The sequence below is a fragment of the Neovison vison genome, chromosome 10, assembly GCF_020171115.1.
Source record: "Neovison vison isolate M4711 chromosome 10, ASM_NN_V1, whole genome shotgun sequence".
In the NCBI taxonomy this organism is placed as follows: domain Eukaryota; kingdom Metazoa; phylum Chordata; class Mammalia; order Carnivora; family Mustelidae; genus Neogale; species Neogale vison.
In genome coordinates, this window is record NC_058100.1 from 44,480,283 (window position 1) to 44,496,321 (window position 16,039).

At 36.8% G+C, this 16,039-nt stretch overlaps 1 protein-coding gene across 4 annotated transcripts in view; it reads left to right on the top strand.

The window, feature by feature from the left end:
* RPS6KC1 (ribosomal protein S6 kinase C1) overlaps window positions 1–16,039 on the top strand; it is a 230,080-nt gene that overhangs the window by 36,970 nt on the left and 177,071 nt on the right. For all 4 annotated transcript variants that reach the window (XM_044267182.1, XM_044267183.1, XM_044267184.1 and 1 more), the window contains exon 5: window positions 7,028–7,121. In XM_044267182.1, coding sequence (XP_044123117.1) covers window positions 7,028–7,121 — 94 coding nt within the window. The remainder of the gene's footprint in view (window positions 1–7,027; window positions 7,122–16,039) is intronic.

Here is a 16,039-nt window from a genome sequence, read left to right on the forward strand (position 1 = left end):
CCTAGAAACATCGCCAAAGGCAAGGGATGCAAGGGCAAAAATGAACTTTTGGGACTTCATCAAGATAAAAAAGTTTTGCACAGCAAAGGAAACAGTCAATGAAACCAAAAGACAACCAATAGAATGGGAGAAGTTATTCGCAAATGACATATCAGATAAAGGGCTAGTATCCAAAATCTGTAAAGAACTTATCAAACTGAACACCCAAAGAAGAAATAATCCAATCAAGAAATGGGCAGAAGACATGAACAGACATTTCTCCAAAAAAGACATCCAGATGGCCAACAGACACATGAAAAAGTGCTTCACATCACTTGGCATCAGGGAAATACAAATCAAAACCTCAATTAGATACCACCTCACACCAGTCAGAATGGCTAAAATTAACCAGTCAGGAAATGATAGATGTTGGCAAGGATGCAGAGAAAGAGGAACACTCCTACACTGTTGATGGGAATGCAAGCTGGTGCCGCTACTCTGGAAAACAGTATGGAGATTCCTCAAAAAGTTGAAAATAGAGCTACCCTATGACCCAGCAGTTGCTCTACTGGGTACTTACCCCGAAGATACAAATATAGAGATCCGAATGTTTATAGCAGCATTGCCCACAATAACCAAACTATGGAAAGAGCCTAGATGTCCATCAACAGATGAATGGCTAAAGAAGATGTGGTCTGTATATACAAGGGAATATTATGCAGCCATCAAAAATGAAATCTTGCGGGGCACCTGGGTGGCTCAGCGGGTTAAAGCCTCTGCCTTCGGCCCAGGTCATGATCCCAGGACCCTGGGATCGAGCCCCACATCAGGCTCTCTGCTCAATGCAGAGCCTGCTTCTCTCTCTCTCTCTTTCTTTCTGCCTGCCTCTCTGCTACTTGTGTTCTCTGTCAAATAAATAACCCACTGAGCCACTCCAGGCGCCCCTCAAATAATGCATTTTAATTTATGACAACTTACTTGAAGTTAATTTTAACTTAATTCCAGTAAAATATAGAAAGTTTACTCCATAAAGCACTATTTACTTCTCCTTTTGTGTTATCATATGTATCTCTCAAATGTATTATAGACCCAACAATACAGTGTTATGATTTGATGTCTTTTAAAGTTAAAGAGAATAAAAGAACATATATTTATATAGCCTTTTATATTTACCTTTTTTGGGTGCTCTTTATTTGTTCAAGTGGATTTGAATTATTGTATATTGCCAGCTTGAAAGATTTCCTGGAGTTTCTTTTTTGTGCATATAAGGCAGGTTTACTAGCAACAGACTTCCTTAGTCTTTGGAAATGTTTTTGTTTACCCTTCATTTTTAAAGAATAGTTTTTCTGGGTATATGGAATTATTGATTTACTGTTTCTTTTAAAATTCTGAATTTATCATTTCAGTGCTTTTGGTTTTCATTGTTCTTTATGAGAAGTTGTTTGTTACTTTCACTGTAGTTCTGGTATAGAAGTCTTTCTGTTGTGGCTTTCAGAATTGCCTTGTCTTTCAGTAGTGTGACTCAAGGAATAGATCTCTTTTTGTTTATCCACTTAGAGTTTAATTTATCTTCTTGTATTGGTAGATGATTATTTTTCATCAAAGTTTGAAAGTTTTCTGCCTCATCTTTCAAAATTTTTTTTCAGCTTTTTTCTCTCTCATGTCTGGTACATGTAAGTTGGTCTGCTTGAGAGTATCCTTATAGCCCTTTGATTCTCTTTACTGTTAATTAGTACTTTTTTTCCTGTGATTTTCATTTTGGGGGGTTTCTCTTGATCTTTAGGTTGATTTATTCATCTTTCTCAAATCTGTTGAATTTTGTTTCTGTGCTTTTCAAGTTATAATTTCCATCTGGTTCTGTTTTTATTTTATTTTTATTTATTTATTTATTTATTTTTAAGATTTTATTTATTTGACAGAGAGAGAGAGATCACAAGTAGGCAGAGAGGCAGGCAGAGAGAGGAGGAAGCAGGCTCCCTGCTGAGCAGAGAGCAAGATGCAGGGCTCGATCCCAGGACCCTGGGATCATGACCGGAGCTGAAGGCAGAGGCTTTAACCCACTGAGCCACCCAGGTGCCCCTGGTTCTGTTTTTAAAATGGAGATTCACATAACATAAAATTCACCATTTTAAATAAGTATAAATTTTAGTAGTGTTAGTATATTCAGAGGGTTATGCCACCATTTTCATTGTCTAATTCCAGAACATTTTATCACTCCATAAAGAAATCTTGCCCATTAGCACTTACTCCTCCTTCCCCACTTGCCCTAACTCTTAGCAACCACTAATATATTTTCTGTCTTTATTTGCTTATTCTGGACATTACACAAATGGAATCCTATACTATGTGGCCTTTTGCATCTGGCTTCTTTCACCTAGCTTATGTCTTCAAGGTTCATCCATGTTGTAGCATGTGTCAATGCTTCATTCCTTTTTACAGCTAAGTAATATTCCATTAGGTAGATATGAATGTGCCACATTTTGTTTATCTATGAATGAGCTGATAGACACTTGAATCATCTCCACTTTTGACTCTTATGAATAGTGCTTCATTTGGTTCTTTTTTATAATTTCTATTTTTTTATATTTGCTATTTCATGACCTCATACTTTAAAAAATTATTTAATCATGACTTCCTTTAATTATTTAACATATTTATAAATAGCTGCTTTGAAGACTAGGGCTTGTAAGTTCAGTTTCTTTGCCCCTTCAGAGTTAGTGCCTGTTCATTGCTTTTTCTCCCCATCCCCTGTGTATGGAGCACACACTTTCTTATTTCTTTGTAGGAATCAAGATTTTTTTTTTGTTGAAAACTGGAAGTTTTGGATAATATAGCAGATCAGAATTCCGATTTTTGTCCTGAGGGTTGTTAGCATTGTTTTGTTAGTGTGGTTAGTTAAGTGTCTGTGCTAAATCTGTGGAGTCTGTTTAATGGGCAGTGATTGCTGATATCTTTGCTCAGTTTTTACTTTTTATTGTATTTTTAAACCTGCTAACTAGGGATTAGTCCTATATCAGCCTCGCTTAGTGGTCAGCCAGTGATTGGTCTTTGCTTGTATTTAACCACTTCGTTTGGGGCGCCTGAGTGGCTCAGTTGTTAAGTGTCTGAGTTCGGCTCAGGTCATGATACCAGGGTCCTGGGATCAAGCCCCTCGTTGGGCTCCCTGCTCAGCAAGGAGAGAAATTTTGGTCAATTTCCAGAGCCCTCAAATGGTTGTCCTGACAGTTTTCTCTAGTTGGTGGGGAGGGAAAGCAATCAATAGGCACTAACTCTGAAGGGGCAAAGATACTGAACTTACAAGCCCTAGTTTTCAAAGCAGCTGTTTATAAATATGTTAAATAATTACAGGAAGTCATGATTAAATAATTTTTTAAAGTATGAGGTCTATGATTCATGAAATAGCAAGTATAAAAAAATAGAAATTATAAAAAAGAACCAAATGAAGCACTATTCATAAGAGCCAAAAGTGGAGATGATTCAAATGTCTATCAGCTCTTTCTCTCCCACTCCCCCTGCTTATGTTCCCTTTCTATCTCTCTCTCTCTCCCTCTGTCAAAAAAATAAAATATTAAAAAAAAATAAAATACTTTGTTCCAATATATGCTGATTCGACATGCTGATGATTCTTGGTGTATTTTCAAAGTTCAAGCAGTTTTTGAGTTTGCCCTGGGTTTTGCTTTCCTTTGGGATCTCTTGGATTTCGTGTGTGTGTGTGTGTGTGTGTGTGTGTGCGCGCGCGCATCATAGTTTTCCAGGGAATTGTAGATAGCTCGATTTCTCTCTGGTCTCTCCTGTGTGGATGGGTAGAGAACATATTAAGAACCCATACGGCTGTGTATTTTCTATATTTCCCTGCGAAATATCTGGCTAATATGCTGGTTCTTTGCTTGCCGCAGCTTCATGTTTGCTGAGCCACTGTGTTGACACTGGGTTCGCTCGCTATTACTGGTAATACTGTTTGGGGCAGACCTTTTCTGTGCTTCATTCCAAATGGTGTCAGCCTCCTCTGCAAGTGCATCTGCTGAATTTCAAGGCTTGCCTTGCCCTTGTATAATTACCATGGCAACCCAGCTGGGATGGAAGGTGGGAGCAACCCCAGGCAAGAATGCCACAGATTCCCACAATTCTTCCCTGTGGTTTTATGGTTTTTCTTGGTATCCACTTCTTCATTTGTTTTATGTTTTTGGTCAATTTCCAGAGCCCTCAAATGGTTGTCCTGACAGTTTTCTCTAGTTGGTGCCTTTTGGGAGGAGCATTTGCTAATCTGCTTATTCCATCATCCCTGAACTCTTTCACCCTCCAGCTTGACAGTTCATTAATAAAAACCTGAGATGCTGTGTAATAAGAGTTTCTGTCTACTGCATAGTGAAGAACATCAAATGGTTAATGTTTTTGGTCTAGAAATCAAAATAGCAATTAATTTAGAGATTTAATGTGGAGATTAAAATAAAATTGTGGCCTGTTTTTCTACTACTTCCTTCAAATTCCTATGGAACAGTTTTTATCATTTTGGTTAATTAAATGTTTAGTCTGTATTACTTTGTATAATATCATTTGTTAAGTAATTAAAATTTCTGAGGGATTCTGAGCTAAAACATTTTTTGCATTCTTTATTCTGTTTTTATTTTATCTTGTAAACAGATCTTCTGTCAGCTAATATTATTATTATTATTATTTTTAAAGATTTTATTTATTTATTTGACAGAGCGATCACAAGTAGGCAGAGAGGCAGGCAGAGAGAGAGGCGCAGAGAGAGGAGGAAGCAGGCTCCCTGCTGAGCAGTGAGCCTGACGCGGGGCTCCATCCCAGGACCCTGGGATCATGACCTGAGCCGAAGGCAGAGGCTTTAACCCACTGAGCCACCCAGGTGCCCCTATCAGCTAATATTATTAACAAATAAAAATTTATTGAGTGCTTATGTTGTTCTGAACACTTCACATGTATGAAATATTTTAGTCCTAACAACTTACTGAGTTACAGATAGTATTTCCATTTTATAGATAGGTAACTTAAAGTCACACACCTCATGGTTGAAGAGGTAGTTAATAGTTGAAAGGCACTTTCTGTTGATGAGATTATAAATCAGCTTTGTGTATTAAAATTCTCGAGAATATTCATAGGTTTTTTAAAGATTTGGTTTGAATGGCTTAGTCTGAAATAGCTACTCTTCTTTTTCAGAGAATTCAAATATAAACTGTGATTTGAGTATTTTAATAAACAAATAGAACAAAGTAGTATAAATTCTTGCCTCAAAAGAGAGGAATTGAGGGACGCCTGGGTGGCTCAGTTAAGAGGCTACCTCTAGCTCAGGTTGTGATCCTAAGGTCCTGGAATCGAGTCTCCCATCGGGCTTCTTGCTTAGTGGGGAGCCTGTTTCTCCCTGTGCCTGCCATTCTCCCTGCTTTTGCTCTCACACACACTGTCTCTGATTAAAATAATAACAATAATAATAATAGTTTATTTTTTAAAAAGATTTTATTTATTTATTCATGAGAGAAGAGAGAGAGAAGCAGAGGCAGAGGGAGAAGCAAGCTCCCCGGTGAGCGGGGAGCCAGATACGGGACTCGATCCCAAGACCCCAGGATTATGACCTGAGTAGAAGGCAGATGTTTAACCATCTGAGCCACCCAGGTGCCCAAGAGAGTTATTGTTTTAAAGTTTCAGTTTACTGAACACTCTGGAATACTTTCAAAGTATTAAAACTTTTAAAGTCAGTAATTTGAGAGGAACATTTAAAATTTCTCCTTCTTAAAGATAAGCAGGCAGGGAGACTTTTGTTTACATTAAGAGAGTTGTTCTTTGTGCTGAAGAAGAGAGGAAATAGGAGTCTTATGTTTCTCTTGGGTTTTGCTATCTTGGTAATAATGGTTGAGGGCTTGGAACTATTGGTGGAAGGTAGTAGGAAAGGTGTTAAGGAGCAGGAGAGCTATTCTTTCACTTATAATTATTTAAGGATTACAAGCCCTCATACCCGTGATTGGAGCAGTCCATGAAAACACAGCACTAAATCACACCACCACCACTTACCTGGTTAAGTTCCATTCTCTACTTGCACATAGAGTAAGAGAAAACAGCCTTTTGAGCGTTGACTTTGCAAACCTAAATATAGAATTAAAATAATGGTCACATGGAGAAATCAATTTTATGTTTATTAAAAATAATACAAATATCTTAAATTTGTTTAGTTTTACATACATTATTATGTCCAAGTGGTTTTCAAATTTAAGGTACTTCTGGAATCACTGAGGTGCTGTGTGATATATTGTAGTTTGTAATTCGATAAAATTAAATGACTTCTAATGGAGTCCCATCATTTATCAATAATTAGAATGACCAGTCATTAAGGATATGGAGCAAAAAATAGTCTTTAGTTGGTGAGTGGTTCTTTTTTTTCCTTGCATTTTTTAAATGAGTATTTTTGATAGATTTTTCAAAAAATGCTATATAATAAGTCACATGATATTATAAACATAATATTCCTTTTGAATGTTAATAGACTAAAGATAGATTTTAATAATAGATGGTTTTTTAGAGCAGTTTAGTTTACAGAAAAATTGTGCAGAAAGTATAGTGTTTTCAGGGGCACCTGGGTGGTGTAGTTGGTTAAACTTCTGACTCATGATTTCAGCTCAGGTCATCATCTCAGGGTCGTGAGATCCAGCCTGCTGGGCTCTGTGCTCAGTGCAGAGTCTGCTTAAGTCTCGCTGTCCCTCTGCCCCTTCTGCCTGTGATCATGCACACACACTCTCTCTCAAATAAAAAAATTTTAAAAAAGAAAAAAAAAAGGAAAGTATAGTGCTTTTCTATGTCCCCTTTCTCCTTCACACATTCCGGTATTATTATTAACACCTTGCATTGGTGTGATACATTTGTTACAATTGATGAATCAATAGTGATATTCTTATTTTTTAAAAACAATTATTATCTAGTTCAACAGATGCATAGTTTCTGCAATCCTTACACATAATTGAGATAATATTGTTCATTTACTACTTATTTTTAAAATGCTTTCATTAACAGCGAAGCACAATTCCTCTCCTCTTTTTAGGGTGGAATAATTAATGATGGTTCTGAATTGATTGGACCTGCTGAAGCTTATTCGGATTCCCTCGTTGATAGCTTTCCTGAATGTAGTACAGAAGGTAGGATATTTTGATATTTTTTCATTTCATGGTTTTGATTGCTGACTATAAATCATATTTGAATTGCAAAAGAATAGATGGCTATAGGAATTTGAGAGTATTTCACCAATTCTAAGATACTTTTTTCTTAGCATTTAGTATCACTGATACGCATGATATTGGTTGGGTTGATGATACCTTACATTTAATTGACAGCTTTTTTCTTTCTTAGTGATATATAAAATAATGATTTATCCTATAATCATTGGCATATTAGATTTGATGAAATGTGGTATAATGAATGTTCAGAAGTTGTATTGTCTAGTGTTAAGAATATTTTGCTAGGGGGACCTGGGTGACTCAGTGGGTTAAGCTTCTCTGCCTTTGGCTCAGGTCATGATCTCAGGGTCCTGAGATCAAGCCCTGCATCTGACTCTTGGCTCAGCAGGGAGTCTGCCTACCCCCTTTCTCTGCCTGCCTCTCTGTCTACTTGTGATCTCTCTCTCTCTGTGTCAAATAAATAAATAAAATCTTTAAAAAAAATATTTTGCTAAAGTCTATTTAGCAGCATCCGACTTTTAGACAATTAATTTTAAGACTGGCTTTAAAAGTTTAGTCATGTTCCTAGAAAGAACAAACCTCGGGCAGTTTTAGTGTTTTCAGTATGTTTTTGTAATAGCATGAATTTAAACCAAAGCAGTTTTTGAAATTTTAATCACTTTAATTCAAGAATGCTTAATCTCTTGTTTTATTCCTTTGTTAAGCCATCCTTGGATTTTTACGAAGATTTATAATCTATACATTTTGGTCTTTAAATTTCCTTAGCTAGTTTAATTCCAGGGAGGATTTTGGAATTTAGAAAGAGATTTGGAGACTTGGAGGGAGAGTATTTAATATAGGTAATTAGATTTGTTTGAGGAGGCTTGGGTTTGTTTTTATATAAAAGTAAAATCATAGACTACATATTTCGTGATCTCTTTAATGGATAACAGTTTATGGTAGAGGAGTATGCTGAATGTGGGAGGTAGCCATAATCTCATTTAAGTGATGTATTTGTAGGGATATGTACTGATGTCATAGATGAACATAGATACAGATTTATTGCAGTAACTTCCCATCTTAATTTGATAGGAGTAGCAAGTTCCCATTCATTGTGTAGGCTGGAGCATTTAAAATTTGGTACTCAAGTGTCTTGTTAGTGTAGTAGGTAGCATGTCAGTCTCATAAAATTTGTTTTTCTTTTGTTGCCACCACTTGAGAAATGATTAGCTCTTCTTGTGCTTCATGGTGGCTCCCACTGACTTAAAAACGAAGTCCATTCATTTATACTTAGTGTTTTGTGTAATGTACAGGGATCTCAGGCCCAGGGATTTCCATTAGGTCCTCAATATCTTTGACTCTACACTGAATCAGCTAAGGTCATAGGAAAACACTGCTGACAGTAATTTTCCTCTGTAGTCCAAATACCTGTTCTTTGTAACCTGTTTTGATCTGCAGGTCCTTGCCAGGCTTTGAAAAATCTAGTCCCTACTTGGGTTCCCAGGGGGATTCTGTTGTTAGAGCTGGTTTCCTTGGTAGTTAACTTTATCTGGGATAACCTGATCTGGCTATTGTCCCAGAGATACTCTTTCCCTGAGAAAGAGGGAGAGGGTATCTTCTGCCTGTAGATGTGCTGATTTGGTGACATCCAGTTGTGGACAAATAGAAAGATTTGTAGGAAAGTGTTCAGTGAGGAGTACAGTTCTTGGAAATTGTAGAATGTTTTTGAGTTTCTCTCTTTTTGTGTTTTGTTACAGGAATCAAACGTTGCATGATTTGGAGATGGCTATATTCTTTCGATTTCTATAATAAGCCTTTTTTATAGTAGGTGTGAGTCAGCTATGGTGGGAGATGTGTGTTTTAGGAACCTATTTCAGTGTAAGGTCATCAGGAATGGGAATGATACAGAGGTTTTTTGTGCTTTGTTATCATCTGGAAGAGAAGGGGAGGAGCATTATTATTAGGAATGGGTTTTCTTGGACTGGTGTTCTAAAATATGGGAAGCGGTTCAGGGTTAAAATGTGGCTGTGGTGGGGCGCCTGGCTGGCTCAGTGGGTTAAGCCGCTGCCTTCGGCTCAGGTCATGATCTCAGGGTCCTGGGATCGAGTCCCGCATCGGGCTCTCTACTCAGCAGGGAGCCTGCTTCCTCCTCTCTCTCTCTCTGCCTGCTTCTCTGCCTACTTGTGATCTCTCTCTGTCAAATAAATAAATAAAATCTTTAAAAAAAAAAAAAAGTGGCTGTGGTGAAAATGTGGTTAAAAAAGATATTACCTACAGCTAGGATGAGTTTGTAATTTATTGTTCAAAGTGGGACACACACTTCTGAGAAGAGGATGCTTTAATAAGTACAGTGAGACCACATGCATACACCAGGACCACCTCTGGCACACTGGGACGGATGGCGTGGGCCGCCCTACCTAAAGCAGTTGTTTCCGGATTTGCCTTTGAAGTTTTGAAAAGATGGGTTTTCCTTGGAAGGGTTTATCTTTTAGGAATATGCTTTTATGAGAGAGACTGGGGGCAAACTGGAAAAGCCTTACGCTGCCGAAAAGTAATGCTGGCATTTTATCCTTTCCGTGCTTAGTTCGGTTCTCCTGCTGTATTACCATCTCTGAAACCTGCTGTGATCCATGACGAATGTAAAATGTGGACCTAGAAAGGCTGTTAATGCTTATGTTTTTTACCCTCTCCCTTTAAAAACCTTTGTGCCTGACTAATGAATCCTGCTGAAAGACACCTTGTTGACAAATACAGATCAGAGTGTCAGGCAGCTCGCAAATTCATTATTTTATGAGAGGGGAAATGACTTTTAAATATCATTAGATTGTCAGGCATACTGGGTAAGTGGAGATATACTTTCCTACCAAAAGGTCTGCAAACCCCCAGACAGCCAAAGGAGAAGGTCTCTCCTAGCAAGAGTGGGAAAGCTGGCAGCGGGCCAAGCCCCACGGGTACTGCAGGGAAATGGAGGGTTGTAGAGGGATGTGGTGGCAAGTGCTTGTGGTTTGGATTTAGAGCCAAAATGTGAGGAGGTGATTCACTTCATAACAACTCCTCTGAGTGTAGTATTTTAAATGGTGTTTCAAAGGTGTATTCATTTCTCATACTTGTGATTTAGTCTGCCAGTGAAATGTGCCAGAGGGGCAAATCTTAATATATAGTCTGTGTTTCAGTGTCCTTCAGTAGAGTTAGAATGACATGGCAAGTATATCTCCTCTCAGAGAACAGATGTAGAGGCTAAGTGATCATTATTTTTATTAGTACGGTAAAAAGGCAATCAACAGGTCTTAATTTACCTTGAAGGAAAGTTTTCTGAGGGAAACATAAGGAGCTGGATTAATGTTTTTTTATTTTTTAAACTATCTTTATTTGATAGTAATGGGATAGGGGAAACCCCTTTGAAAAGGCTTATTAAAACCAGTAATTTGGTAATTAACATGTAAATATATTTTATCTAACATGAAATTGAAAATTATAAAATTATTCAGTAGGTTTTAGATAAAGAGTTAATATTGTTTTATGTTTTTAAAATGAAATGTTGGTCACTCTTTATCTCCTTTGTCCAGAGAAATTAAACTATATATTTTTTTAAAGATGAAAGAAGATTGACTTGATTGCTAACATCTTATTTCCTTTTTAAACTTGCATCTTTTCATTTGGTTAAACTTAGCTATGAAGTTACTGTGACATTTGTGGAAATCTGGCCAAAATGGTGCATTGGAATTGAGCTTCTTGACATGTTTCTCTCATCTGTTGGCCTGTTTGAAGGATGTAGGTTGCTTTGCTGCCATGCTGGCCTTGATATTGGAGCCTTTGATGTTGGTAGACTCTCATCTGGTAACCTGTGTCATTTCCTCTCCCTAATAGGTTACTTGACTTCTTTGCAATTATGGGAGGGACATATTCCAGGTGTATGCACCAAACAAAAGAAAATAATTAGGTGATCATAACCGCAAATACAAATTGAGAGATCAACTTCTTATGTGTAGATCTTAAGAGTGAATGTTCTTAAATGTCTCCTGGGGTAGCTGGGTCTTCTTCTTCCTCTTTCTTTTTTTTTTTTTTTTTGGTAGTAAATTGTGGGTTAAGAGCTCCCTGGGGTTCAAATGTAGCAATTGTAGACATAAGAAAGGATCTATTAAGCTGTCTTGAGTTAGCTGTTTTAGAGTAAATGAGGTGTACATTGCTGGTCTGTATAAGTGATCTCTGAAATCACTTTCAGTTCAAGATTTGTGTTTCTATTTGATGGCGGGGTGATAATTCTTTCCATTAAAGCATGAAGATTAAACTGTATTAAACTGAATAATGTTGATTACTTTTTTTTTTTTTTTTAAGATTTTATTTTATTTATTTGAGAGAGAGAGACAGTGAGAGAGAGCACGAGCGAGGAGAAGGTCAGAGAGCGAAGCAGACTCCCCATGGAGCTGGGAGCCTGATGTGGGACTCGATCCCGGGACTCCAGGATCACGCCCTGAGCTGAAGGCAGTCGTCCAACCAACTGCGCCACCCAGGCGTCCCTAATGTTGATTACTTTTAAACTGTTAGGGGAGACTAATTAAAAGGGTATATAGTTATTTAAGTTTGAAGAAAATCTTCTGTGTTAATGTACCATTTTATTATTATTATATTTTTCTTTTTATTATTTGTGTTATTTTCATTTAGTTGATTTAAAGGCGATGCTTTGAGGCAGCTTCATTTTAAAGAGGAATATTCTTCAGTTGATTGGCTACTTAATAGCCTAAATCTATTTTTTAGGCGGACTTCAAGTCTGTGCACTACATAGAAGTGGTGTAAGATGACAAAATAGAGAAAGTCTAATTCCAAGTAATTTCAAGTAGAATTTAGTGCAAACATCCACTAGGTGGTGCCATGAGAACTCTAAATCTTGTTATAGGAATGATTGTAGGCCCTCCTGTATTATGAGAATATTCACTTTGAAGTTCCTTTTGCTCTTAAGTGCTTATCTACTTATGTTATTCATTGCCCCGTATTAGCTGAATTTTCTCTGGTGAGGGAGCTTAAAATAAATAGGGAAAGAAGAATAGATCATTGTTCTCAAGAAAATACAAATGAGAATGTGTTACTGTATGTGTACACGTAAAACAAATGATACAAATTATAACTATTGACTCTTAAAAACCCTAGGGCTATTGAGGATAGTGTTAGCTATTAGGATGTTAGGGATTGGATGGGGAAAATTTTAAAAATTTATGATATGTCGCGGGAGGTGTTTTAGAGTAGAAGGAACATTAAGAATGATACAGATAAATCCTTTATTCCACAATTAAAAAATTGGAATTTCAGAGAAGTAAAGCCATGTGCCTAAGGCAGTCCAGGCATTCTAGGTAGTCGGCAGCAATTAATAGTATATTTCGAAAGAAGAGATTTAATTTTATGGAGAAGGAGGCAGTGAGAATACATATTTGGTATAGAAAGCTCAGTGTGAGCTACTTGTATGCTGGTAGCAGGTCTGATTTGCAGAGAAGATTATGGAGAATAGCAGCATGAAAAGTTCATTAGGTAGAAAGGGAAGCCAACTCATAGATCTTTGTTGCTCGCGATAAGGTAGCAGTATTTTGGTTGTAATTTTGATTGATGTGTTGTTTTCTGAGGTCATTCTGTTTTTCACCAAATATGCAGTAAATATACTGGTGCTCTTTTCATAAATTTTCAAGGGTAAAGCAAAGACTTGTCCCCAGGACATTATAAAAATGTGAAACATCAAAGGAATGGTACTTTTTCATAACAGTAGCTATTTCTAAATGATATGTTGGTAATCAAATATGGGAGTCTTAATTGGCATTAAGTTTTAAGTTTACGTTTTCACCTAAAATCATATTAATAAGGGCTTGTTTCTTAATGGAGATTGATATGTATGTCTTCTGTGTCAGGGTGACCTTTGTTCTCCTGGCTAGATATTTTGCTTTGTGTGTGAAGCATGAGTCATTGCTACTAGGAAAAGTAGAAATTCCCTTTCGTTGAGTGAACCTCAGTGCTCAGTGAAAGCTATCAGCTAATAATAATGAGGCCATGTATTTTATATATAGTTGACCATGAGAGACCACCTGTTGTTCTAAAGGAAACTGATCTCTTTTTGCAGATGGTCTTCAAATACAGATTTCTGATAGTTTATAGTATAAAGATTTATTCTATAGCAACTCCACCTTTTCCCCCGGTGCCTGTCTTTCAGAGGTGGTGTCCTAGACAGATTTCACTAGACTGCCCTACTCTGAGCAGTTCAAAGCACAGAAGGTGAGGGTAGGTAGGTGAACTGGGATGCTATAGAAACCCCTCATGTCTGTAGCTGCTTTTTAACCGGTCACCTGGGGCCCTCTAATAGCCCTGAGACTTAAATCTCTGTGATATGAACCTGGAGGCAGAACGCTTTCATAGAACCTTTGACTCTTCCCCCTCCCATCTCTTCCCCAAAAGGCTGAGGTTTTTGTCTTGATGGTGTTGGTGAAGCATGTACCTTTTACTCTCATGATGGCTCCAGAGGGCCCCTTTAAACATGGATTGACTTCAGGTTGGTTTAACTTTTGACAAAGAGTCTCTGACTTGTCAATTGTTGCCCTGCCTTATCTACAATGTTCTTCCTACTCACCCTGAGAACCTCTTACTTGTTGGCTGCTCTCTGTATCTTATTAACTTTCTTTCTGGGTTTTCGGAAGCTCGTTTCCACTTCATGTGATATTTAGATGGAGCTTTGTATGAAACAGGTTGAATGACAGGACTGTGATTTCAAGCACTTTATTAAGTAGATGCATTAAGGTTATAAGGTGCACAAACTAGGTTCTGAGTGCATGTGTAAGTAAATGGTTCCTTGCTGTGGTGGTGGTAGGGGTTGTTCTTGAGTTGGTTGGGGCATACTTCATTGAGAAGAATGGGATTCAGAGGTTGCTTAAATGCAGAAGGAAAGATTTCAGAGAATCACCTTTCTTGTAAGAAGGTGATTAGTCGCAGTGTATAGTTGCAATAAAGTTGGTCTTTTCAGATCTGGTAGGATGCTTTTTTTGGGGGGGGTAGGGTGAAGGAAGAAGATAGGCAAGGAAAAAATGTCGGGGTTAGTCTGTGTCAAACAGATCTGTCTATAGTCACTTCTTTCTTCTCTCTTAAGTTGGGAATTCTTGGCACTGGCTGCTGGATGAGTCATACGGGCCTATATTGTATAAATTGTATCTGTATAACATAGATTTATTCACCAACAAACTTCCAGTTTTAGCCCTCATTGCATCTCCTTCGAAATCCTTCAGATACCGAGGCTTAAGAGCTTGCCATCCTAAAGGAATGTGGTAAGAGTCAACCTGTAATCTTACCTTACAGGGAAAATTACTGTCCATATTTGAAACACTTCTCTAACCTTTTTCCCTCTGTTTTCATTTTAAAATTGGAATTATAGTATATGTGTAAACTGCTTTAGAGTTTGTCGTTTTTGCATCATAGATAATAAAAACTTTAGCATTAAGCATTCTTCTATAACATAATTAATATCTGCATGATATTTTCTCAAAGGGATGGGCCATAATCTATTGTTAGGAATTTGTTATTTCCAAATTTTCACTAATTTTTGTGATGGATATTCTCATGTATAGATCGTTTATACCTCTGATTGTTTCTGACATAAATTGCTGATTTTCTGGGTCAAAGATATAAGAATTTTTTTGCATCTGATATATATTGCCAAATTGTTCTCCAGAAAGATTAAATCAGAAGTCTTTTTGCTTCCCTTTACTTTTCCTAGTTGGACTAGAAAAATTCCTCATCCTAACCCACTATTTTTTGTTTCCTCACTTTGAAAGATTCTTCATGTAGAATTAGGTAGAATTTGAAAAAGAAACAATTTTAATACTATTATTATTTATTAGTTTGTTTCATTATCTAACTTTCTTCCTAGGTGTTTTGATGGTCTTATTCTTCTGATCTAATTTTATTTAATCATGATTTCCTTTGCTAACAAAATACGATTGGAAAGGTAAGAGAGGAAATAAGACTATGTCACTAGGTTTTTGTGGTCAAAAGCCAAGAAACTGAGTACACATAATTTTACCCCTTTGCCCTTTGGTATTATTCTTGTTAGAAAGGAAAATCAGGCAAAACATGAAACAGTACAATGTGATAGATGATGTGAAGGTTATAGTGACAAGACACGAGAGAGCAGACAAAAGATCTATAACAGCATTTCCTTTATTTTATGGTTAGCTGTATAAACCAGAACTTATTTTTCTAAGCTTTGTCTGTTTGTTTATTATCAATGGACCAGGTTATATAAAGCCCCCATTTAAGGAATTAAGTATACATTGGAATATATAAAATATTTGTAGATTATTTAAAAAAATCTCTTATAAAGTTTAAATATTTCTCAGAATGGTGGATAAATAATTTTGTAGGCTGCTGTAAAAGATTTTGATTTTGAAGTGTAGTCTGTACAGTTGAAATGTCAGAGAGTGAAGATTTCCGCTAGGTCCAATGAATCTCATCTCAGATTGTGGATTTAATGAAGTCTTTTGCTTTTAGGGAACAAAATGAGTTCTTTCTGGGCATTCTAAGGATTTGATAAAATAACCCCTGAAAACAGGATATGTTGACAGGGTGCCAGAGGAATGTCTGAAGCTGATTTGAAACTAGAGTTTAGCTGCCAGTAACATGTTTTTACCCTAACTTATTTTATTTGATATGAAGTAAGCAATTTGAGTCTATAATAAGGGTTGACAAACTGTGGTCTGTGGGCCAGATGTGACCTGCCACCTGTTTATATATGACCTACTAGCTAAGAATGGTTTTTACATTTTAAGATGAATGAAAAAATTCAAAAGAATATTATTTTGTGGCATATAAAAGTTATATAGGATTTAAATTTCAGCATCCATAAATAAAGTGTTACTGAAACATAGTCATACTTA